General features: G+C 38.5%; 1 protein-coding gene across 1 annotated transcript in view; it reads left to right on the top strand.

Annotated features, from left to right (window-relative positions):
• LOC134754556 (rho guanine nucleotide exchange factor 18) overlaps positions 1-24,342 on the top strand; it is a 66,972-nt gene that overhangs the window by 1,681 nt on the left and 40,949 nt on the right. The window contains exons 2-5 of the mRNA XM_063690866.1: positions 83-144; positions 21,530-21,624; positions 22,455-22,571; positions 23,863-23,983. Coding sequence (XP_063546936.1) covers positions 102-144; positions 21,530-21,624; positions 22,455-22,571; positions 23,863-23,983 — 376 coding nt within the window. The 5' untranslated portion in view covers positions 83-101. The remainder of the gene's footprint in view (positions 1-82; positions 145-21,529; positions 21,625-22,454; positions 22,572-23,862; positions 23,984-24,342) is intronic.

Below are 24,342 nucleotides of genomic sequence, written 5' to 3'. Positions count from 1 at the left end.
TATCTGGTCATTTCACTAACTAATTTAACAGGCCCACTTTTGTTCTTACTTATGTAGTTAGGAATTTTCTTTTTTATTACAGTTGCGAAGCATCCGCAGCAATGGATGTGCCATCACAGGAGACCGTGGGACTCTTGTCTTCAGGTAAATTTGATTATATTTTAACTAGACTTTATTATTTATTCATTTTTTCTTGACACGTGGCAAACACAAGCGGACATCTCACTCGTTTTTGCCCAGAACGTGCAAGTTGTGGAATTAGCTACCTTCTGAGGTGTTTCCCTTGTGCTATGACATGGGGTTCATCAAGAAGCGGGTATTTAGGGTTCTCAAAGGTTGGCAACGCATAAGTGGCTCCTCTGATGTTGCTTATGTCCATGGGCGGCTATGACTGCTTCCCATCAGGCGGCTCGTCTGCTTGTTTGCTTCCTATTCAGTGGCGTAACTAGGGGGGGGGGGGCAGAGGGGGCAAGTGCCCCGGGCGCCACCCAAGGGGGGCGCCAAAATGGGCAAAAGGCAGGGAAACTTTTGTCAGTCGTCAGGGGGCGCAAATTTGGTTACTGCCCCGGGCGCCATATCCTCTAGCTACGCCCCTGTTCCTATTGCTTAGTTATCCTCAATACCTATCCTTATTGACGAGGGATATGATGTAGATGTAGTGTAGGGACGCCTGGCCGGAGGGATATGATTCATCGACATTATAACACAGACCACCGCAACTAGTAGACAGAGCACATAAATCAATCGCAGTCACCACACTTATAGGGCTCCCATACAAATTTTGTATGGGAGCGGGACCGCTTATTTCAGGTGTGCCACAATAGGGTTGTTGACACATGTTGAATTTTATAACTAAATCTTGTTAAATATTGAGCAGTTAATCACAATCAGTTGAAAAACTTAAAAAATATACGGCAATAATAAAAAAATATGACCAGTTAAAAAAATTTTTTAACTTCTAAATAGGAAAAAAATATTGTACCATTCAAATAATGCAGCATAATGCGGTGTCTATGTAGTTGTGCCTCATCTTTTAATTTTTCTTTAGCATCATATGCAAAATACAGCTTTGTGTTCAGAGGGCCTACCGCGAACCACGTTCGATATTGCCTCGCTGCCACATTTACGTACGAATTTACAAGTGCGACAGAGAGGCAACACGTCGAACGTGGTTTGCGGTAGGTGTGAGACTATAGCAGAGTGAAATATAACAGTCAGTAGAGCCCAAATAACTGAGATAATTAAGATGTATCTGCCACAAAAAAATTATAATATGTATTTCTATTTGAAACCATGAGCTCATTTAAGGAATAGGAAAAAAAATTGTCTCAAAATATCTACCACACTGTACATTCTGCTACCACTGAGCAAAGTCCATGAAGTATGGTAGTAAAGTACTGTACTGTACCAATAAAAAAAAATTGGGACAGTTTTAAATTTTAAATTATAAACAATTTTCCAATGTGTATTCGACATTTATTATTTTAAAAAGTCTAAAACAGGTACAAATTAGCACACACAATTCTACTACTTAAACCATGACCAACAATTTATTAAAATCTTAACTCCATTGTATATCCCCAAACAATTTGTAAGACCATATGGCAATGATACAGTTACTTGCCTAATAGATTCTACAGTTGCGCCGCGAACGGTAACGAACCTTCCAGCAACGACAGAAGGTTCAAATTGGCTTGTGAAATGTTCCAAGATAATGCACGCATAGGCATAGTATTGATAAATGAGGTATTTCGGGAATGTTAGCCGTGTCTTTTACTAGGCATGTTATTATTTATTCTCACCCAACCTTACGGATTATGATTGCCGAGTTTATTATATACGTTAACATGCCTAGTAAAAGACACAAGGCGTTAACAATAAAATTATAAACGTTAGCATTTTGAAAGTAAAACTCATTTTATATCTTAACTTTTAACAAGTAAGCATTTTACTTAGAACCTACTTGGTTCGTATGAGTTAGTGATATAATAAAAAAAAGCTATAACTCCCGTGGGAGTAAAATTGACTTTACCTTCCGCTGCACATGCGTGAAATAGCTCGCTTACTAAGAAGCAAGTGTGATGAAAACCCATGTGCCTATATAGCCCCAGTTACTTAACTATAAAATAAAATACTTTTATATAAAATATTTTTACTTAATATATTTAAGTACTGGGGTTACATACAGAGGTACTGTTAGTAAAACAGTCGTTGGCTCTTAAGAGGACAAAGGGTTGACGTCATCGATTCCAGCTCGCGCCGGAAGCCTCAGGTCCGGAAATATCGAGTTACAATGCAGCGTGCGGGACCTGCTTGCCAGGTACGTACTACGTAGGTACACTGGCTGGCAGGCTCGATAGAGGTAGCAATTTTTTTTTACTACGTCGGTGGCAAACAAGCATACGGCCCGCTTGATGTTAAGCAGTCTCCGTCGCCTATGTACGCCTGCAACTCTAGAGGAGTTACATGCGCGTTGCCGACCCTAACACTTCACCCTCGTTGAGCTCTGGCAACCTTACTCACCAGCAGGAACACAACACTATGAGTAGGGTTAGTGTTATATATCGTGTAGCAATATAGCAATATGTAGCAATATCGAGCCGCGAAATATAAAAAAATAATATTTCCACAAACATGCCTGGATGGAAATGCCTGTATTTCGTTCGAAACTGAACGGGACGTCAATAATCCTGTCAAATGTATAAAATAATGTATAGGTAAGTTAGGATTTTTTCTGTTTCTGACGATTGCACGCGGTCGAATGCTGATAGCGACCCTGCGGCACCCCATCTAAGGCGGAGTCGGCACTCGTTGGTGGTTTTAGACCGTAGTCCTCCACTGGTTAGTCCGTTATCCCCCCTGTTTACCCCGGACCAGGTGGCATGCGTAAACGCATTTCCCCAACGTAAAAAAGGGAATTTTCTGACGAGATAGTTGCCAGAGCAAAGCTCAAGCAAGGTATTTGTACTATTCGTAGTAGTAGTAAAAAGTCCAGTGGGGTTGGCAACTGACAAAGGTTTTTACAGATGGCGCCAGCAGCAGCATATAAATTATATTAATGATTTTTAAATTCGCTAGAATTGTAAGTACCTAATGTACCTATCTGTTAGCATTTTGTGCCCTATCAGGGTGTCGTGTACCAACTACCTGTAACTAACATCTTTTGTAATATACATCACATGTAATGTTGAATAAATATAATATAATAAATAGGTATCTCTGTCAATCAAATTTAGTTTTTTTGGAATGTTATGGCCTTGATATGGTCTTGATGGCGATGGCGATGCTGGATGGCGCCAGCATCGCCATCTATAAAGACCTTAGGCAATTACCATCTCAACAACCCAGTCGTTGGGTTTTCAAACGATTATTAGACTACTAGGAGTACCTCGGCAAGCTTCGCCCTGGCCATCCTCTCGTCAGAAAATGCCTCTTTTCATCCCTCGGCAACAATTTTTCTATTTCATCACACTTGCTCATAAAGGCAGTTAACACCTACATGATCGAATTTCCACTTTATATCAGATGCATTTTTTTTAAATTCACGCGGTTCTTACGTAAGATCATAAAAATGTGTTAAATTGACAAGTCTAGTGCGTGTAGGACGACGCGTAATGGAGGGTTTCTTACCTTCATGCGATACGGAAAAAACATACAAAATAATAACGCAAAAAGCGAAACTTCACGGAACTGAAAAAAAAACTCAAAAACGGTTAAACCGTGCTTATAATATTTTTGTTATTTTTTTATCTTACCTAATAATTGAATGGCGTCTTGTCGGCACTTGGAAAATGCATATTTCGTTTAATACCTATTCATAACATTACGTGATACAATATGACATAGTGCAAATATAGTTAAGATCAAGGTAAAGTACATACGTTACATACGATGACTCAATGTTTATGTTTACTGATTATGTTGTTATCAGACGCTAGAGACAGTACGGATGAAATGTGACGTTTTCAATAAAAAGGTACCACATTGTCGCTTGTCGATAAGGTTGATTTCGAATCGAAGCTATATGGAAATAGCGCCTTATTAACAACCGACAATAAGTACCCTCTTGGTTGAAAATGGCACAAATAATGACATGACAGGTTATTTACGTAAAACGATTATAGCATCTTAAGAGGCCGGTGTCGATTTTAGTCGCAAAAATGTAAAATTGATAGATTTCTTCGATGAAATTGTACACCTTTTGTTACCAAATTGAAATAATAAGTACTGGTTTCTATTAGCACGTCTTCTTATCTTGCCTTTTATCAGATAAATTTTTTGAAAACAGACTCACTAAATTAGTAATGATTTTTTTTCTGAAGGACGTTTAGGTAAACGCGCGTAAAGCACTGATTTTGTCGCTCTTATTTGTAGATTTCGTAAAGTTTGGACTGCTAAAAATGGTAAATTTATATTCCACATATTCTTACTTGACCTTTATCAGATTACATTTTTGTTATATGACTTAAAGTTCGAGGAAATGAAAGTTAAACGAATTCAATTTTCTCCAGAAATTACTTCAAAACAAGTTACAATTTCTCTGAAAAATCGACTTAATTTCAACGTAATTTGGATACTTGAACAATCTACAACATTTGCTGAAACTATTCTTATACATCAATTTGTATAATTTACCACCATAATTTTTTGATGAATTTTTAAAAACTGCCCCTTCTCTTCACATATTACCGGTGACGCACGCTCGCGACCTCATTATTAGAAGGCAAGATGAGAAAACGTGCTAATAGAAACCAATACTTGTTATTTAGATATTACGTAACAAAACAAGTATAATTTCAACGACTAAATGTATCAATTTAAAATTTTTGCTCCAAAATCGACTACGGCCTCTTAAGGCCCACCGTCCTACCTATAGTACTAATTGCTTCAGTGTAATTTAAACCGTATTCAATTCAAAACATTGTATTTCTTTTGTTTCTTTTGGTTTCTAAACAAAAAAAGTTCAACCATATTTCCTAAAAATATATAATCAATAGTGCAATTTAAAATTCAACTGTCAAACTTTCTTTTATGATGGGCCTGAGGATAGTCAAAAGTGTGATAGAGGAGACGTAATCATGGCAACGTGATGGCAACCAGTTGCACAAAAAAGTTGGTTCACTCAGGTGACAATATCTTACTAATAGTTCAGTTGTGTCATCTGTAACTAGGGTTGCTAGATGTCTTGAATTTTTCTGACATGTTAGGCATATTGGCATAGGGAACTGTTAGGAGTGTTAGGTAGGAGGTTTTGGTGATAGAATGAAATGTTACTAAGTTTTTTTTTTGGAATTCTGATCATCATCTCACCTGCCTATCTATAGTCACATTCCTAGGGCACGGGCAGCTCAGCCTTTTCTCACGCTAGCTTAATGCGAATTGGGACTTGGGATAAAGTATATCTATGTAGGTGCAAGTAGACTTTTCCCCTAGGCTAATTCTTGTCAGGAAGTTCGTTTCAGACAACAATTTTGTCAGGACACTTGAAGCTTGTATCTGGTAACCCAAGTAGATGTAGTTCAACATACATGCTGTTGTTCTTATTGCTTAACGAGTTCTCGCCTCATTAAAATCAGTATCAACGCGTAGTACGGTTACTGACCTACTTATAATGGTACGTATGAGGCGAGCGTTAAGTTAGCGATGGAAATACATATAACCATTCTAATCGCTTACAGAGAAGGTTGACGTGTTGATTCATTTGGTAAACCGGAGAACCATCTACAAGGTAAGAGTTTCTCGGTTCGATCATATGATTATTGTCACACGGAAAAAATACTATTATGCAAACTACCCGATGATCCCCGAAGGGCGGTAATCTACACGCCTTTGATGATATAATGTCTGAGTGTAAAGAAAATTGAATGTGAGAAAAAAATTGATGCGGTAATTAGGTATCACCGACGACTTGTGTAGGATTTCTGACATAAAATTGTACGAGAAACTCAAACCATGTCTGCCTTCTTACGCTTACCGATTGCTCCTCTCCTAGCTGCTACGGGTCTCAAGGCTCAGATGCACTAGTATACCCGAGAATTCTCGCCTAGGCTAGGTAAGTCACGACAATATTGGGCCTGGATGGCTTCCCGTGGATCGATCGGGCGCCTGCGCGCCGCTCGCGCCCCGTACAAAGGCAAGGCTCGCAGCCCTGTCAAAATAATACTCGATTTTACCCTAATTTTCACCACACACGACACTCGCTGGCCGAAAAAAAATTGACTCCTCACAAATGAAGACATTTTAAATATAATCAAATAAAAATTCAAACCGTGACGCATGTTTATTTTTATGTAAATTTATCGATTGTGTTTTTTTAAAGTGTTTTTTCTTGATGTGCGTGTTTACTCGTGCCGGTTTTTGAAGAAAATTGTGTGGTTGAAAATGTAGCGAGTTGAAACCAAGGAGGTGAGTGCTAGTACTTGTGGCTGCTTACTTGTTGCGCTAGCTTGTTACGTAAAACACCCTAGCCAGGTATAGTAAATTAATGTATGTACCTCTAACTCATTTTATGACAGGAAAAATAAATTGACAATAAATATAGATGTCGTAAAAATACACAGATATATATTTTATTTATTTATTGTTGCGTATGTCCCACACGGCGGACCCGTGTGGGACATACGCAACAACTTTATGCGACTCTTATGCTATCATTTTTTTTAATAACCAGTGCCTTACGGTGTCTGAGATAACTACTAAATATTTAAGATATACCCTATATACTTGTTTCAATACTTTCAACGGAACAGGATAGTAATGTTTTAAAACACAATTTTAGATTAAACACTAAATTAAACTATACCAAAAATAAATAAGATTTATAATTATGTGGATCATAAACACAATTGAAAAACCCTTCCTTTGATTTAACTTGTTATGTTTATAATAGATATGTATAATATATGTTTATAAATAATCAATAATACATAGTTGACCACCTACCTCAACAATACCTGTGTGTAGGCAGATCAACCTGCTAATCTACAGACAAGACACAAGCTTTACCACTTGGTCCAAGACTAATAGCAAAAAGCACAGTACATACAAAATGTAGGAAGATATATGAAAATGTGTACCCTAAAGATATTAAAATACGCACCAGAAGTGTTTATGCACGTGGACATTAGTTACTCGTTTACGTATACCAATAAAAAACCTCTATTGTCAAGGCGCTAGGTGCGTGTTCAGATATTTTTGAGCACCTCGGCCGCTCCGATATATCTGATGGCGACTGTATAACAGTGCTGACATTTTAACGGCTACTCGTAAGCGTTTGTAATCTAGCGGTAAGAGCGTGCCACTTTCAATCCTGAGGTCGCGGGTTCAAACCCCCGCCCGTACCAATGAGTTTATCGGAACTTATGTACGATATATTCAGTTTTCAGTTCAGCACAGCGTCCTGAGTGGTGCAGGCTGGTGTAGGACAAAGTCCGCGATTTCGAGGAGCAACGCTTAGTTGACCTCGACGCTAAACGCGACGAGCGGAAAGCACGCCAGCCTGCTTCCATTCATTACCATTACCACTATGTGGCTGGTGTCCTCACGTGCTCTCAATGTGCGCGAGGTTTCGCCTCGAAGATCGGCTATGTCAGCCATATTCGGGCGCACGAGCGCCGTGCTAACTGTAACAGTTAGCTTAGTTACTAGGAGTCGAAGTGGTCGCCATGGTCGAAATCGGCCGGAAGGATCATCACCATCATCATCATCATTCAGTTCTTTCTTCTTCTTTGCCTGCTGGCCCTTTCCCATTTTATTTGGGGTCGGCCCTCCGTATCATGCGTCTCCAGGCAGCTCGGTCCTGGGTCGTCTCCTTGTTGACTTGGGCTTCTTTGAGGTTCTTATCTACTACGGACATCCATGTGATTCGGGGTCTTCCTCGTCCTCGGGGTTTAGTTTCAATATCTAGCACTTTCCTGGTCATGTGGTCGGATGGTCGTCTCATAACGTGTCCGTACCACCGCAGACGGCTCTCCTGTAGTTTATCTGGGATAGGTCTCACTTTGAAGGTGCCTCTTATGTGTGTGTTTCTGACATGATCCAGCCTAGTTCAGTTCTTTATTTGCTAATAATACAGACAAAAGCCATGCAAATACAATAATACAATTCTATTATTTGATATTTACCAGTCGTCTCTCGTGCCTGAGGAAGGATTTCCGAAGAATCCGAAACATGTCGCCAAAAGCGACTAAAAATAATAGTGAGTGAAACCGTACTGATCTAAATATTTAGCTATAGATACGTTTATTATGACGTACACTCGTACTATACCGTAATATCGATTATATTTCTATCGTCTTAAGGCCCAGGCCCCACGCGGCCCACGGTCCTTCCTGTAGTACTAATTACTTCAATGATATTTCAACCATTTTCAATTGGAAGGACGTTTCCTTTTTACCATCTCGTTCGATTTTATTACAAAAAAAAATCACCTTATTTTCTAAACTTTCAATTTCTAATTCAATTATCGATATTTTTATTCTGCCATATTAATATGAAACAATGTTATATAACAGTGTTAAATAAGTGTGTAACATCAACTAAAGTGTTGCAACTATGTTAATAGTTCTGCGCACTATTAAGGTCAGGTCGCCTATCGCTTTAAAACCGCTAAGGAAGCGTCTATTCAGTAAAGTTCTCTTTCATGCACAGAGCTTCCGATATTTTTACTTTCTGCAATAAATACTACGTATTAGTACCTACAGCAAACCTGCGTATATTTTGCACACAGATCTACAATGTGTTAAAAACCGGCCAAGTGCGAGTCGGACTCGCGCACCGAGGGTTCCGTACTTTTTAGTATTTGTTGTTATAGCGGAAACAGAAATACATCATCTGTGAAAATTTCAACTGTCTAGCTATCACGGTTCATGAGATACAGCCTGGTGACAGACAGACGGACAGCGGAGTCTTAGTAATAGGGTCCCGTTTTTACCCTTTGGGTACGGAACCCTAAAAATTAAAAACCCTCATTTGTCCCATTCAGTTTTTATTTGAAAAATGCATAGTTCTAATCGTTTTAAGTAGCTCACAAGAACTCCGGCTTGCCAAAACTTTCTGGTTTTTATATTATCAGATGTCAAAGTTGACCCGGGTATAGGTGAAGAAAATTGAAAAATAATTAATTGTCATAATACTAAGCGGCCTATTTTTACACAAGTATTGTAAGCGCCACTTGCACCAACCCACTAACCCCGGGTTAAACCGTTAACCCAGTATCAAATTCGCATGATGAGTTGATGACAGTAACAAAAAATCATGGATATTTTTTTTCTATAAGAAACATATGTTAATATGATTCTAAAAATGGCGCAATTTCAGTATAATTAAACATTAGGATTATTAATATTTAAAATATTTTCAATAAAATAAAAGTGCAAAATCCTCCAAACGGCAATTATTTGGCTAAATGGAACTATCATTGCCATGTTGGCTGTGTCGTAAACAGAAAAAATTAAAAAGTAAAACCGGCGTCCGGTATTTGCACTCAAAATTTAGTTGTATCAAAATAATTCATCTTAAATTGTAACCGTAAGTGTTTTAGTATGAAATCAGTTATTGTGATTAATTTTTGCAACGTATTTATCATCGCTGAACGTCATATATGGTGCCGAATTAACAATATAATTCAAGTTCAAGGCAAAATTCGTAACTGTTAATACTCACAACTTTTACACCTTTTTTTACATGGAGCGTTAACCATAATTATAACTCTGTATGCAACTTAAACAGTTGCAATATCTCTCTCTCTTTGCCTAGCCACGTCCCATTTCATTTGGGGTCGGCTCTCCTCGTCAATCTTCGCCACACTCTTCAGTTCTGGGTCGTCGTGTCGTTGATTTGGGCTTTCTTTAGGTCATTGTTGATGACAGACATCCAAGTTTGAAGGGGTCTACCGGGATTCCTCGGACCGGTGTTTATACTGAGGACCTTTCTGGTCATATGATCCTCGGGTCTCCTCATTACGTGTCCATACCACCTTAGACGGGTTTCAGCGAGTTTCTCCTCAATGGGTCTGACTTTAAAACTGCCACGGATGAACTCATTTCTGACCCTGTCTAACAAGGTGACACCTCCCGCCCATCTCAGCATCTTCATCTCCGTCGTATGCACTTTAGTGGTATGGACTTTTTTCACTGGCCAGCATTCAGCACCGTATGTAAGGTCGGGGTAAACAGTTGCAATATATTCCCGTTGAAAGGTTGACAATAAGAAGATACCATTTTTTCTCCATAGTAGCAAAGATTTATATAACTCCGTATAAGATGGATACAGTCTAAGGATAAACGTGCCTCGGAAATCAAGAAAATTTGATTATCGAACAGATAGCGCCACCACGTTTTACCACCTTTGGCCTATTCTCGACTAGATGGCGTTGACGGTTTCGTTTGTTATATTATATTAGTGAAAGAACATGGGTCAAAATTATATAAAAATAATAAATGCAATCATTTATCCATATACATACACACATACATACATTACACATACATACACCACACACACACACACACACACACACACACACACACACACACACACACACACACACACACACACACACACACACACACACACACACACACACACACACATACATACATATACATACATTTACAGAGATACATTGTATGGTATTTTTAACCATCTTCATTTTTAATTTTAATCGTGTGTCGATAGATGACAGTGAATTTACTGTGGTTACAAAATTTACTACGACAGTACTCCTCTATTCTATATATCCTCTTTGATAGTAGTGACCATTTGTCTGTTAACGTGAGACGACTTGTACAACTCATTAGTAGTACCTATTAGTAAATGGCTTTTACGGTGCGTCATCATAACCGATCTAATCGCTAAATGAGCTTGGCTGGTCAGTACTATAATCAGTCAAATTCTTAAACCATCATCAAAAGTAGCGAATCAGCCTACGCATCAAAAGTATTTTACTACTAAAGTCATTTTAATTTTCATAATTTTTTTTAAACCACATTTACTCGTTTTTATGAAAAATCACATAAAGTAATTATTTTTTTAAATTTCATTTTCTATCAAATACAATTTTTTTTTGTAGCGAAATAAGCCATGTCATATTTTACTCAATTTGCTAATCAGTCTCCGTACCACCTCCGTACTCAAAAATTCAAAATTCACCCGCTCGGCAAAGGCTGCCGCAGCTTGTTTACAAAAATAAAAATATGGCTGGATAGCATAGCATTTATGTACTAGAACATATTCAAATTTAAAAATTGTGTTCGGCTTCGTTTTTGAGAAAAATTCTTCTCCAATTTCTCCATAGATTACAATTTTATTTTTACTGCTAATACGCATTTTGTTGGAAAATGGCAAAGAGTAATCATTTTTTTTATCAAATTCCATATCGAATGTGTTTTTTTTGTGTGGCGAAATAAGCAATGTCCCACTTTTCTCGATTTGGGACCACAGTGCGCCGCGCCGCGCCGCATCGCTTCGCGTTCGTGAGTTGTTCGCTTACGTAAAAAGGGGCCCACTGACTATCAGTCCGCCGGACGATATCGGCCTGTCAGTTAGAACAAAAATTTGACAGTTCCGAACAACTGACAGGCCAATATCGTCCGGCGGACTGATAGTCAGTGGCCTCTTAAGACGCTGCGTGACAGCTTAACAACTGTCCCCAAAAAATGTGACGGGCTTTTTGTATGAAATTTTTTTTTTTTTAATTTTTCTCATGTAAATTATAATCTACAACTAGAAAGTTGCAATAGCATTCGATTTTTTTAATTTATTTGATAAAAGACACAAATACAAGCGTGACAGGGTGGTCAGAAACAAAACAACGAAAATAATTTCGTCCCAATAAACAACAGCCGGTTTTACCGCCTGTTAATAAAGTTATCAACAGCCTGTTTTACCGCTATAAGTACTAGTAGTAGTATAAACGATCTCTTCTAGACAAGTAGACAACCTCATGATATTTATTCCTACAGGTACTCCGTTAAAGAGGCGCCGGTTATATTAAATTTGTATAAGTACCTAGGTATCTAGAAGCGAGGACACAAGCGACACGTGTCTACAAGATCCGATTTTGTCGAAATTCTCCCAGGTATTTGCGTTCAGGCTGTCATATGATATTACGTTCTAGTTACGAGGAACAGTCGCCGTGACAGGGGTTTCATACCCATGTTATTCATACGATGTCGGAAACTTATGACATGCTCTCAACGCGCCTACATATATTCAATAGTTTTCGTAGTATTCTAAGTAGTTTCGACACTACAGTGAAAAAAAAAACCGAGTGGGATTTTTGTCCCAAGGCTTCTGTAACGCCCATTTTTTTCTTCCTTAATACCTTTTCACACCTTACTGTTTTTAGGGTTCCGTACCCAAAGGATAAAAACGGGACCCTATTACTAAGACTCCGCTGTCCGTTTGTCTGTCCGTCTGTCACCAGGCTGTATCTCATATCTCATGCACCGTGATAGCTGCTGATGCTAGACAGTTGAAATTTTCACAGATGATGTATTTCTGTTGACGCTATAACAACAAATACTAAAAAGTACGCAACCCTCGGTGGGCGAGTCCGACTCGCACTAGTCCGGTTTTTATTGTACTAATCTGTTGTAGGACTTGTAAGTTTTTAGCCGTTATAAAAATCAAAAAAGCAAAAAATATGTATGTATTTTCAATCGTTTACCTAAATACAGTTCTTAAGATACAGTCTGTTGATAGACAAATGGACAGCTGAGGCACAGTAACAAGATTACGGTGTGTCATCCGTCGGGAATGTATTTTCGCATAAATGTTATGGACTGGGGAAAAGGATACTCATGCATTTCTTTTGGGTGCTAGTAGTAGCGTAAGACAAAGACAATATGATTATCTCTGTGTATGTTTGAAATGAGACAGTCCTGGGCCAAAGTATACATTTAAATATTATTGAATGGAAATCTTTATTTTCAGTCAACTATTGACCAATAGACAAATACCTTAAAATTAGCATACATATTATTATAAAATATATCTTAAAACTAAAAACACACAATTATGGCTGCGATGCATTACGTTTACGCAACCCCGCAGTGTCAGAGAGCCGGCCGCGGAACTTGACACTCTTCGGCCAGAACTCCTTGGTGAAGGTATGTTCAGTCGAAACGCTCACCACAAAATAATTAAAAAATAATTATTATAAAAAAAAAACAAAAAACCCGACTGCACACTAAAAAGAGGAAAACAAGCCCCACAAGAATATTGATAAATCAAATGCTAAAACCATAGAGTAACTTATACTAGAGCGGTACTGTCATAGTAAATTTTGTAACCCCAGTAAATTCACTGCCATCTGTCGACACACTTTAAAACTAAAAATGATTTATAAAAATACGATAGAATGTATTTAAATATAGATAAATGATTTTTTTTATTTGCATTAATTATTTTTATGATTTTGACCCATGTTCTTTCACTGATATGCGGTAAAATTGTTAAATAACAAACGAAACCGTCAACGCCATCTATTCGACTGTAGGCCAAAACTAGTAGCGCCCTCTCAACGAGAATCAAATTTTCTTGATTTTCGAGGCACGTTTTTTCCTTAGACTGTATCTATCTATTACGGAGTTATATCTATCTTTGCTAAAACCAAGCTATCGAATACCGTTTAAACAATATAAAATGCACTATGAAATGTGTTCGTAATCGATAGTTAAATAAATAAAAACTTATTCTAAATACTAACTAAATATAATTTATAAATGTTGATGGTAGTGATGGAATGGTGGTCGGGTAAAAATTCACACTGTGTCGAGATTCCAACTTCACGACCCTCATGACGAATCCGAACTTGACTTATACTCGTAAGTGTACATGCCTACCGGATATCCCATCCAGTATGCCACGTTGGTGGTTACTGAAGCAGAAACCGATAAGCAATAACCCTCTACCGGAAGGGGTTGGCAGGACGTCCCTATCGCATGCGGGGTATTGCCAGCTATAGTCTGTTATACAAACATGTCAGTAGAGAAAGGCGACAAATTTGAAAAATGTAGCGGCGAAGTTTCAATCATCCGTAGTAATGTTGACATGGTCGCTTATTTAAAATTGGTGCACCTACACCTGCTTTTTAAAACTAGTCAACTAAAACTAACTTTACCTACCAAAATCATTCGTTTGTTATGCAAAAACTGTAGGTAATAGATTGGAAATGTAAAATCTACTGAATGCAATGTTTCCGTTATGTAAAGTTTAAACCCTTTTATAGCTTGACTTTATTGTAATGTAGACACATTGTCGACACTCCTCTGCGAAAGTAATTATGTATAAGTACATACATACCGAGAATAGTAGATTGTGTCACAAGGGAGCAAAATGACATATTTACGGCAAGGGCGTACAATTGAATCCTAAACGAAGCGAAGGATTCTATAATAGAATCCTGAGCGTAGCGAGGGATTCTAACATAGAATCCTGAGCGTAGTGAGGGATTCAAGTGTTAACGCCCAAGGTGAAAATAATTTTGCTACCATGTGACACATACTGCTTTTCACATCACCTATGAGGAAATTACATACATATATTAGGTTTCAAAACATTATTATTTTAAGCAAAGATCGATACGGACAAAGTGCGAAAAATATGTATACACGACCTTAGTAATGGTACATACTTCTGGCACTTTGTCCGTATGGATATTTTCAGACGTGACTGTAGTGACAAATTAAAAGTACCTACAGCTCATAATTATGTACCTAATATCTTTTCAAAGACAGCAGCAAACACCTAAAGTGATACATTGAAAATCAAGTACATTATTTTTGTAGATTTTTCTGGTAACAAATTAGCTCTTACCCCTTTGAACCAAATCTTCGGAAGAACACTATTATGAAGACTGATATCACTTATATTTATTATCATAAAGTTATTGATTTAACCCTTAAATGCATGATTTTTTGTATAACTTTTTAATAAATTGAAATAGATGTGTCATGCTGTATAAAAGTAATAAATGTGATTTTGGATAGCTGCATATTGAGCCACGGACCATCAAATATACGATGCATATATACATCATTATGCATTTAAGGGTTAAACTAAGTATTTACAAATTTATACACAATACAGAACCGCATAATTATGCTTTGTGGAATATTTGTACAAAACTTTTTAAATATAAACTTTTAAAATTGCATAGACAAGTATAGCTGCGTTTAAGGAGACCTAAAATGTCAAAATAAAAATAAAATTATTAAACTAATGTTTTTTTACGTTTCTTTGTAAATATTACGCGAATTAATTAATTTACGTAATTTAAATAAACTATTTATTAATTTAAAATACGCTAACTACATTTATTATTTAGAATTACAACAAAATATTATTTAAGTTAGAAAAATTGTATGCACGTAATCGATTATAAAGAAATTGTAATCGATTATATGCATACTAATCTCATATGTCTTTGTGTCAATATTTCATACTGGCAACAAAATGTCCTTGAACAGAAAAGTGCCACTTTGATCCCTCCTAGCAGGGAAGAAAAGTTCCCTTTTCGAATAGGTGATGTGAAAAATTACTTTTCACCACACCAGATGGTGAAGGCTCTCTTGATTGTTCAAAAACTGATGATAAAGTTACATTTTATCCACATGCGGGGTAAAGTAATCAAATGCAAATTTTGAATTGTTTCCTTATGTTGGCTGGTAAAATTGACGTTTAAATGATTTTGAATGATAAATATTTAATAACATTCATTTTGAATTGATTTGCTTTGATTTTGTTTGATATTTTACAGTTAGTATTTTACTTGTGTTGGTGTGGTCAAAATTTTTGTGATGTGCGCTACGCTCCTGGTTCAATTTTGGAATCTTTCGTTTGCTCGGGTATCAATATTAGCACGAGAGGTTAAATGAACAAAATCGATAGTACAGACTTTGTAATCTTTTTACGCTCCTTGTGTCTGATTCGTTGCTCTATATGGCGCCCCTCAGTTCTGAAGTGAATTGTGAGCTCACTTCAATACATTTCTGAAAGTGTCTGATGTTTTAATTAAAAAGGCTGTCCGCCTGTCCCAGAAGTAAAGAGACAACTTTCAAAGTCTTACTGGGTGAAAGTTTTATTTAAAACAAGTGAAAAGTTTTGCTGTCGTTGCGTCTACGATTTCGTTATCTGTCATTTAAAGCTGGAATTTCGTTATTGCATATTAGTTTTACAAAATGAATGACAAGAATATGAAGCACATGCTAATAGGATTATTCCCAATTGCCTTTATTTTACCAGTCTCATATTAAAAAGGATATAGTAAAACACTTTCTTCAAGCAAAAGCTAGACAAACTAGTGTAATGTTTAACTAAAAGTCAATTTTTTTTTACGAAATTTTTTACTCTGTATGACCAAAGGACTGGCTGCCAAATCGGAAACAGCCGTAATGTGACTGGCCGCGAACAATAAAAAAAAAACCGGCCAAGTGCGAGTCGGACTCGCGCACCGAGGGTTCCGTACTTTTTAGTATTTGTTGTTATAGCGGCAACAGAAATACATCATCTGTAAAAATTTCAAGTGTATGTGTAGTCTATCACGGTTCATGAGATACAGCCTGGTGACAGACAGACAGACAGACGGACAGCGGAGTCTTAGTAATAGGGTCCCGTTTTTACTCTTTGGTATGGCCAAAGGACTGGCTGCCAAATCGGGAACAGCCGTAATGTGACTGGCCGCGAACAATAAAAAAAAAACCGGCCAAGTGCGAGTCGGACTTGCGCACCGAGGGTTCCGTACTTTTTAGTATTTGTTGTTATAGCGGCAACAGAAACACATCATCTGTTAAAATTTCAAGTGTATGTGTAGTCTATCACGGTTCATGAGATACAGCCTGGTGACAGACAGACAGACGGACAGCGGAGTCTTAGTAATAGGGTCCCGTTTTTACCCTTTGGGTACGGAACCCTAAAAAATCAAGTTGTCATGGGATCAAATTCGGTATCAATCTAATTTAATACATTTGGTTACTAATTTCAACCAAAATCATTACTTTTAATGTTTACCTTAAATTACCAACATAGCAACATATCTTGAAAATAAATTTGTCTCTTTAGGTACTTCTGGGACACGGTGTCCAAGAAGTAAAGACACAAGTGTCCCGGACACCCCATTATTCTAAATGACATCTAGAAATAAATATTCAGAAACGAGATCACTACGAAATTACGAATATTTATTAAATTCGCTGTACTTTATTATTATAATTTAGCACAACTTTCCAAGAGGCCTTAGTTGTAGAAGCGCGGCGTAAGTTGATGAAGTATAAAGCGCTGTTTTAGTTTCCCCAAAGCACCATCATTCTTGACCCTAACTAAATCTGAACCAAAATATACAATCACTATTTCCTCCTTACACAAAAAATACCATAAAACCCCCCATTCCCCTCATCTTGAGCGGACACGGACAATTTTCGAACAGTACCTATATACAAAATGCATAATGTAGGCCGGGCAGAGCGACCTACTTGCAGTGGGTCAAGGTTGCCCGGGACCAGTGCATTAGGACCCCTCCCGTGTTCCTGACACAATAGGTGTCAACTTGACGCTAAGGACAGTGGGAAATAGGCTCTTAAGGGGCCCACTGATTATCAGTCCGCCGGACGATATCAGCCTGTTAAGAACAAAAATTTGACAGTTCCTAACAACTGACAGGCCGATATCGTTAGGCGGACTAGTAATCAGTGGGCCCCTTTAGACAAAAGTTGATGTATTATTTAGGCAAATTGGGTGAATGTTTATAGGAATTAAATATTGAAGACAGTCGGGTCAAGAAATGAAATATTACAACAATAGTATAACCATAGATTGGATAATTAGAGATGATTAGAGATGGGCCGAACATGGACTTTACCAAATACGAATATTCGGCCGAACGGTTCAGATCTTACGAACCGAACCTTAACATCCACCCGAAAACAATTTAATTAGCAGTTAGAGAGCTAGGCCGCTATTAATACTATAAACAAATATTTTCCAAATTCGGCATTTTAATCGAATATTTCGGCGTACACGAACATTGAAATTCTTGCCGAATACCGATTAATAACCGAATATTCGGTCCATCTCTAAACAAGATAAAAAAACCTTTTAGTAATTTCGATGTCTATTTTGTCCATCCTGATCCGATTTTATCCCGAAGACCGAAGGCTCTTACTAAATTGGTCAATTCCCCGATGGTCTGGCGGCATGAATATTTACATGCAGTCTTTACTTGCTACATTTGGCTTAGTTAGAGCTGTGTTGTGCAGTTAATGGAATATTGGGGTTAGGTGGATACACAACTCACAAGTAATAACGAGGACAATCAAGAGATTTTACTTTTAGGGCCGATTTTTATTTTTTGCAGTTTTTTTTGTCAGATTGTCATACCGGTCCGGTAAGTAAGAGGTCTTCATTCTAAGCGAGATAAATGAGAAATCCCAATGTGGGTAAAATAATAATAATATGTATCTAATTTTCCATTGAGTTACGAAAATATCATATTAAGTTCGGTATATTGGCACCGTGCGTTGGGGATAAATAATGCGATCGCAGCGCATAAGGTGGTAAAAATAGGCACTAACGCGTAATATAAAAGTAATGTCAAATCATGATCAGATTTTTAAATTTGAATGCCTTTCTATATCGACTGGGACGCCAGTAAACAAAGTCCATCAAATCAAAACTTATAAATTCCTGTATTCCCACCAAAAGCGATCGTTTGCTATAAAATTACCAACATTAAAGCTAACATTACGTCATCATGCCGCGGCTTAATGACCATAAACTCGTACATGCACGAACAGTGATGTGCCATTTCCGAATTCCCCTATCTCAATGGGAATATATCTAGAAATGTCTTGTGTTGCATGTAAAAAAACTTTTTTTAATTTTAGCGAATTTTCCTGGGTCTAAAATGATGCCTGTGGAAAAAGTGAAACGTGATGATTTGAACCAGAAATGACAAGGATATGCACCCACCTTCACGTATATACGACTCGCGCGTATATTAGATTAGAACACAATATTTATAATTCTAACAATGTTTAGTGTTGTTGCAAGGGTCATATAAGTAGAAGGCCCGACTAAACGAGCATAGAGATTGGCCAAAAACTGCAAATATTTACGCAAAATCAGATAGACTGCAAACGAAATTATTCAGTGAAATTAACGTTCTTACCAAATGAAATGAGGATTTGAACAAACTACGGCTCTATGAGGAACAGGCTAATATCCACAGAGCGTTGTAGCTTATCAGAACGTAAGAGTAATAATATGAAGTGTTTTTGGTTTTATAGATATTTTAATTTTGAAAATAGCAGATATGTATAAAACCAGAAACGTACTTTATTACACTAGAAAGTGCTTCTAATAATTGAGTAAATATATATTTGCAATTTTCAAAACTATGCCGCTTTCGAACTTGCCCCAATAATACACATTACCTGACTTTTTATTAATCTGGCAATTCTCCAATGTGTCCGGAACCAACACATCACTAAAATGTTTATCGCACAAATGTTTATCGTAAACATTTTACGGCGCCTTAGTAAACGCGGGGTTACGACCAGATTAAGGGCGTTTTTTAATAGGGGGTAGAGCAACAGGTCCCGGCCTTGATCTTATCCGTAGGTCTTACTTAAGGCCGAAGGGAGGGTTTTATTATGTTTGGATTCCTTAATAAAAGAACCGAAAATAAAGAAATCGTAGCTTTCATAGAGTAGAACATATGTTTTCATAGAGTAAACCTCAGAGAGAGACAGACAATATTTATTCCACTATTATAACATTTGACTTTTTCATACATTAACGCTTTGGTGCCTGTCAGACCGCTGACGAGAAAGCAACTATGGTTTGTATATTTCACTTATGAAAATGTACGTGATCCCGTGTGAAAAAAAATTGCATCTTTCTAGAAAAAAACACTCACGAAACCTCTCAAAAACTAGTTAAATCCTTACTTGCTTCTCGCTGATCGCTGGAATTAAAAGCAAAGTAGTTTACGATTTTAAAATTGATTATCATGGAACTTTTGAAGTATGTAATAATATATCGTTGTTAGAGCAAGAGAGCAGAAAAAACCCAACAAACCAGTGTAACTTCAATTTGTATTTTGTTAACGATACTCCTAGCCTAGTCGGTAATAGTGACCTTACGAACCAAGAAGGTTGTGTGTTTATCACGAATATTTGTTCCTCAGTTATGGATAGTGCAGTAAAACAAATGCTTCTGCACAACACGTATAATTTGATAAGCACTTCCGAAAGTCACTAAAAAAATGTACACATGGAATTTAAAAAATTAATATAACCAAAACAAATTGTTTTTCTGACGGTCCGCTTTCCGCACTGGCGTGAACTGGTGTACGTGCGAAAGATAACGGCGTATAAAATTAGCTGTAGAAGGAAAGAAATGGATTAATGAGATGAAGATTATGGACGATAATGGCTGTTTCAACGGGTGATAGGTACCTAAATTTTTTGCCGAATATTAGTTTCGCCTGACAATTAGGGGCAATTAGAATTTTAAAAACAATGCCTTAAATATATGCGGAATACGGATAACAGCGGCTTTACAGAATTAAAAGAAATATTGCACAAAAAATAACAATGAACCGGGAAAAAAAATAACAATTAAACGGGAACCGATTCCAATACGTTAAAAAAATATTCAAGCTCCGTAGACGATGACAATTTGTTCGGCCAACCGAAGCTGTACCGTGACCTATCGAACCGCGCTGTATGCGGGCTCGTGTCCTCCGTGGGTCTGCTAGTTCCTTTCCAAAGCAAACGTTCGGCCAACCAACGCTATCGAACCACGCAGTATACGGGCTCGTCTCCTCCGTGGGTCTGATACCTGACTGATGGGGTCGACGACCATCCACTGCCGACTGCACGTCGGCGGCTGCGCCCTGTCGTTGATACGGCCACCACGCACCACCGGAGCACTGCTCCACGGTGGCCTTAAAAAAAGGTCAAACAAGGCCGCGGAACGACGGGAAGTAAAGCGCACTCGAAGTTGTTATTAGCAACCTCACAAGAAAACGTTCCTCTAAGGTTAACTTTGACGAAAAAAAACAGGAAAAAATCGAATATATCAGAAACAGATCTTTACACGTCAATCCCAAAATCCATCTCAAGTACCCCGAAGAAAACAAATTTCTCTTTCCGAATCAGAATTGAAATTCAAAATTCAACGCAATTGTAACCTGCCAATATCGAAAATATCACCGTCCAAAAAAGGTTCCATGTGTTTCTTTAAACCGCCATCTAACCGTAATTGCGTGAATCAATTCACACTATACGACACGACTAAACAAACAAGCAAACTAGACATGACTGACAAGCAAGTAGTTTCCAAAACAAAACGACAGATGTCATGCTACAATAGGTAACAACCTATGCATCTAAGTACCTATATATTTAGCTATATCGTCGCCTAGTGACCATATATTACAAGCTTTGCTTAGTTTGGGCCTTTGGGGGTTGATCTGTGAAAGAATTTCCTCAAATATTTATTTTATTCTTTATTTTTCTTACAGACGAGGGCGGCGCGGGCGGCAGTTCAGACTCCCCAGACAGCAGCGAGGACGAGGTCACCTCACACGTCCCGCCCGCCATGACTGCCCGCGCCCAGGTAGTAGTAAGTGACCCATCTGTACCCTACCCGGTGTCTTGATGTGTTCAGAACTGTATCCTAAGCCTGGCGGCAGTTTAGTCTCGCCAGGCAGCAGCGCACGACGAGGTTACCTCACACGTCCCGCCCGCCATGACTGCCCGCGCCCAGGTAGTAGTAAGTGACCCATCTGTACCCTACCTGGTGTCTTGTGTTTAGAACCGTATCAGTCTCGACAGGCAGCAGCGAGGACCAGGTTACCTCACACGTCCCGCCCGCCATGACTGCTCGCGCCCAGGTAGTAGTAAGTGACACCCATTTGTATCCTACCCGGTGTCTTGTGTGTTCAGTACCGTATCCTAAGCTTATGGTGTACCTTTCATCGCCCCGGCATTAGGTATGACAATAACGCCCCACCAGCCATGACCGCCCGGTGTGACGACACGAGCTATCCGGTAGTAGGTAAGCATTTTAAGCAATATGTGATCTATCCTTTACCCTACCCCTGGGCGGACACTACAGAGGTACAGGCTGCCATCACGCTCTCCATAACAGCCAGTGACATAACCTAAGCTAAACCAAGCATGAGCACTAGCAAAGTACTGCATAACGACACCTTTAATACCTACTGGCGCATTCGGTAGGATCTTGTGAAATCGAAGTGCCTTTTTTGTATGTTATTATTTCGGTGTATATTTAAATGAGAAGCGTCCATACCATATTAAATTTTCAAATTCCGTATCCTACGCGCGTTCGCCTCAATATAGGCAATTTGATTAAAATCGAAGTATGAACGCTTCGCTACTAACGCTTGATGTACATGTATTGTTGTAACCTACGCTTATGTGCAGGTGCCGACCATCAGCGTCACGCCCCACAGCCCGGGCGTGCTCGACGACAGCCTACAACAGCTACGCCAGCTTCATGCGGCCGTGCAACGTATGCGCGCCGCGCCGCTCCCGCTTATGGTAAGTGTGTGTCGTCTTATACATACGTTCACGAGCAGGTGCCGACCATCAGCGTCACGCCCTACAGCCCGGGCGAGCTCGACGACAGCCTACAACAGCTACGCCAGCTCCACGCGGCCGTGCAACGTATGCGCGCCGCGCCGCTCCCGCTTATGGTAAGTGTGTGTCGTCTTATACATACGTTCACGAGCAGGTGCCGACCATCAGCGTCACGCCCTACAGCCCGGGCGAGCTCGACGACAGCCTACAACAGCTACGCCAGCTCCACGCGGCCGTGCAACGTATGCGCGCCGCGCCGCTCCCGCTTATGGTAAGTGTGGCGTCTTTATATTAGCTGTCAAGGAGGCAAAACTTTGAGCGTTTATCCTCATCTGCACCTCAGCTGCAATAATCTCGAGAAAGATCTTTCTACTGGACCTCGCTGTTTTAGATCTGAAATGGCACCTTCTACTATGTAGTTTTAAACCTTATTAGGAATGTAAACACAAATCTAGATCTGCTTAAACTGCTAAACCGACCGCAACGATTGTTTTAGGCCACTGTAACATTATTTTGCTTAATCTATGAACTGTGTGTTTACGGCCACGTAAACTGTAAACAATACATATTTACTTTGTAATGTTTACAGTTTACAGTAAAAGTGTAATGTAATGTAATATATATATTCTAGCTGATTAATATTAGCTTTTCTCTTCCATTTTCCTCGCTTGTATATTTCAAACAATGAATCATTTATGAAATAAAATAGGAACGAAAGCGTCTGATTAAATCACTCAGAACAAAAAACAAGCTTAATTGAATAAAAGCGGATGCAAGAAGCAAATATGCTTTCCATTTTACCCCGTCTGTGAGAAATCAAATCAGTTTATGAATTCTCAAAGCTATTATTGGATTGCAGCCCCTGTTTCCACCTCATTCCCTTGCCACCCCTGACCTACTGGTACAGAATAACACCTAATAATAAATTAACGCTGATATCACTCGTACGTAATGGCGTAACGATATACCGCGTTTTTAGTGGCATGAACAAGAATTTCAATATTGTGTAAGGGAAGTTCATTGTTTAACCTAAATTTAACTGTACATAACTTTATAAAATGAACATTCATTATACGTCCATAAAGTCGCCTTGTCTGTTGTGTGTCATTAGTGGTGTGTCACAGCCAGGAATATTGGGGAACTATTGCCTATAAAGCTTCATTCCCACCCAAATTTTCTGGGAATTTAAAGAAAAGGCAAAGTGCATGAAGTGATGAGTGAGTGTGTGATGATGAAAATCCTATGTTTACAGCAAGCGGGCGGCATCAGTCGTCTCAGCACATCATGCCCATCACTTTGCAAAGATGGCGGCGATCCAGACTGCTACTCACCCACACATCTGGACTTGTACCCACACAGCCGTAAGGGCAGCGGTGAGTTTGAATACACACCCTAAATTTACTTATCGAAGACATATATTTATCAGTACGGTTTTTACTCACTATTATTTTTAGTCGCTTTTGGCGACATGTAAAATAATAAATAAAATGCAAAATAAATGTAATGTATGCGAAATAATAGTGAGTAAAAACCGTACTGATAAATATTTTGAAATGTGTCTCACGATAGTTTAAGTGCGATTATCGAAGACATATGTGCAAAATACTAGTCATGGGTTGGTTGGTGCTGGATATAGGCTTCCATGAATGATTCCTACAATACATGGTTTCTTGGTGTTCCCCGGAACCTTCGCCAGTTTATTTGTAAGAGATCTGACCTAGCTGAGAAAGAG

This window comes from Cydia strobilella, chromosome 2, assembly GCF_947568885.1.
Source record: "Cydia strobilella chromosome 2, ilCydStro3.1, whole genome shotgun sequence".
NCBI lineage: Eukaryota > Metazoa > Arthropoda > Insecta > Lepidoptera > Tortricidae > Cydia > Cydia strobilella.
The sequence above is the reverse complement of the archived record's forward strand: the minus strand, read 5'-3'. Positions and strand labels throughout refer to the sequence as shown.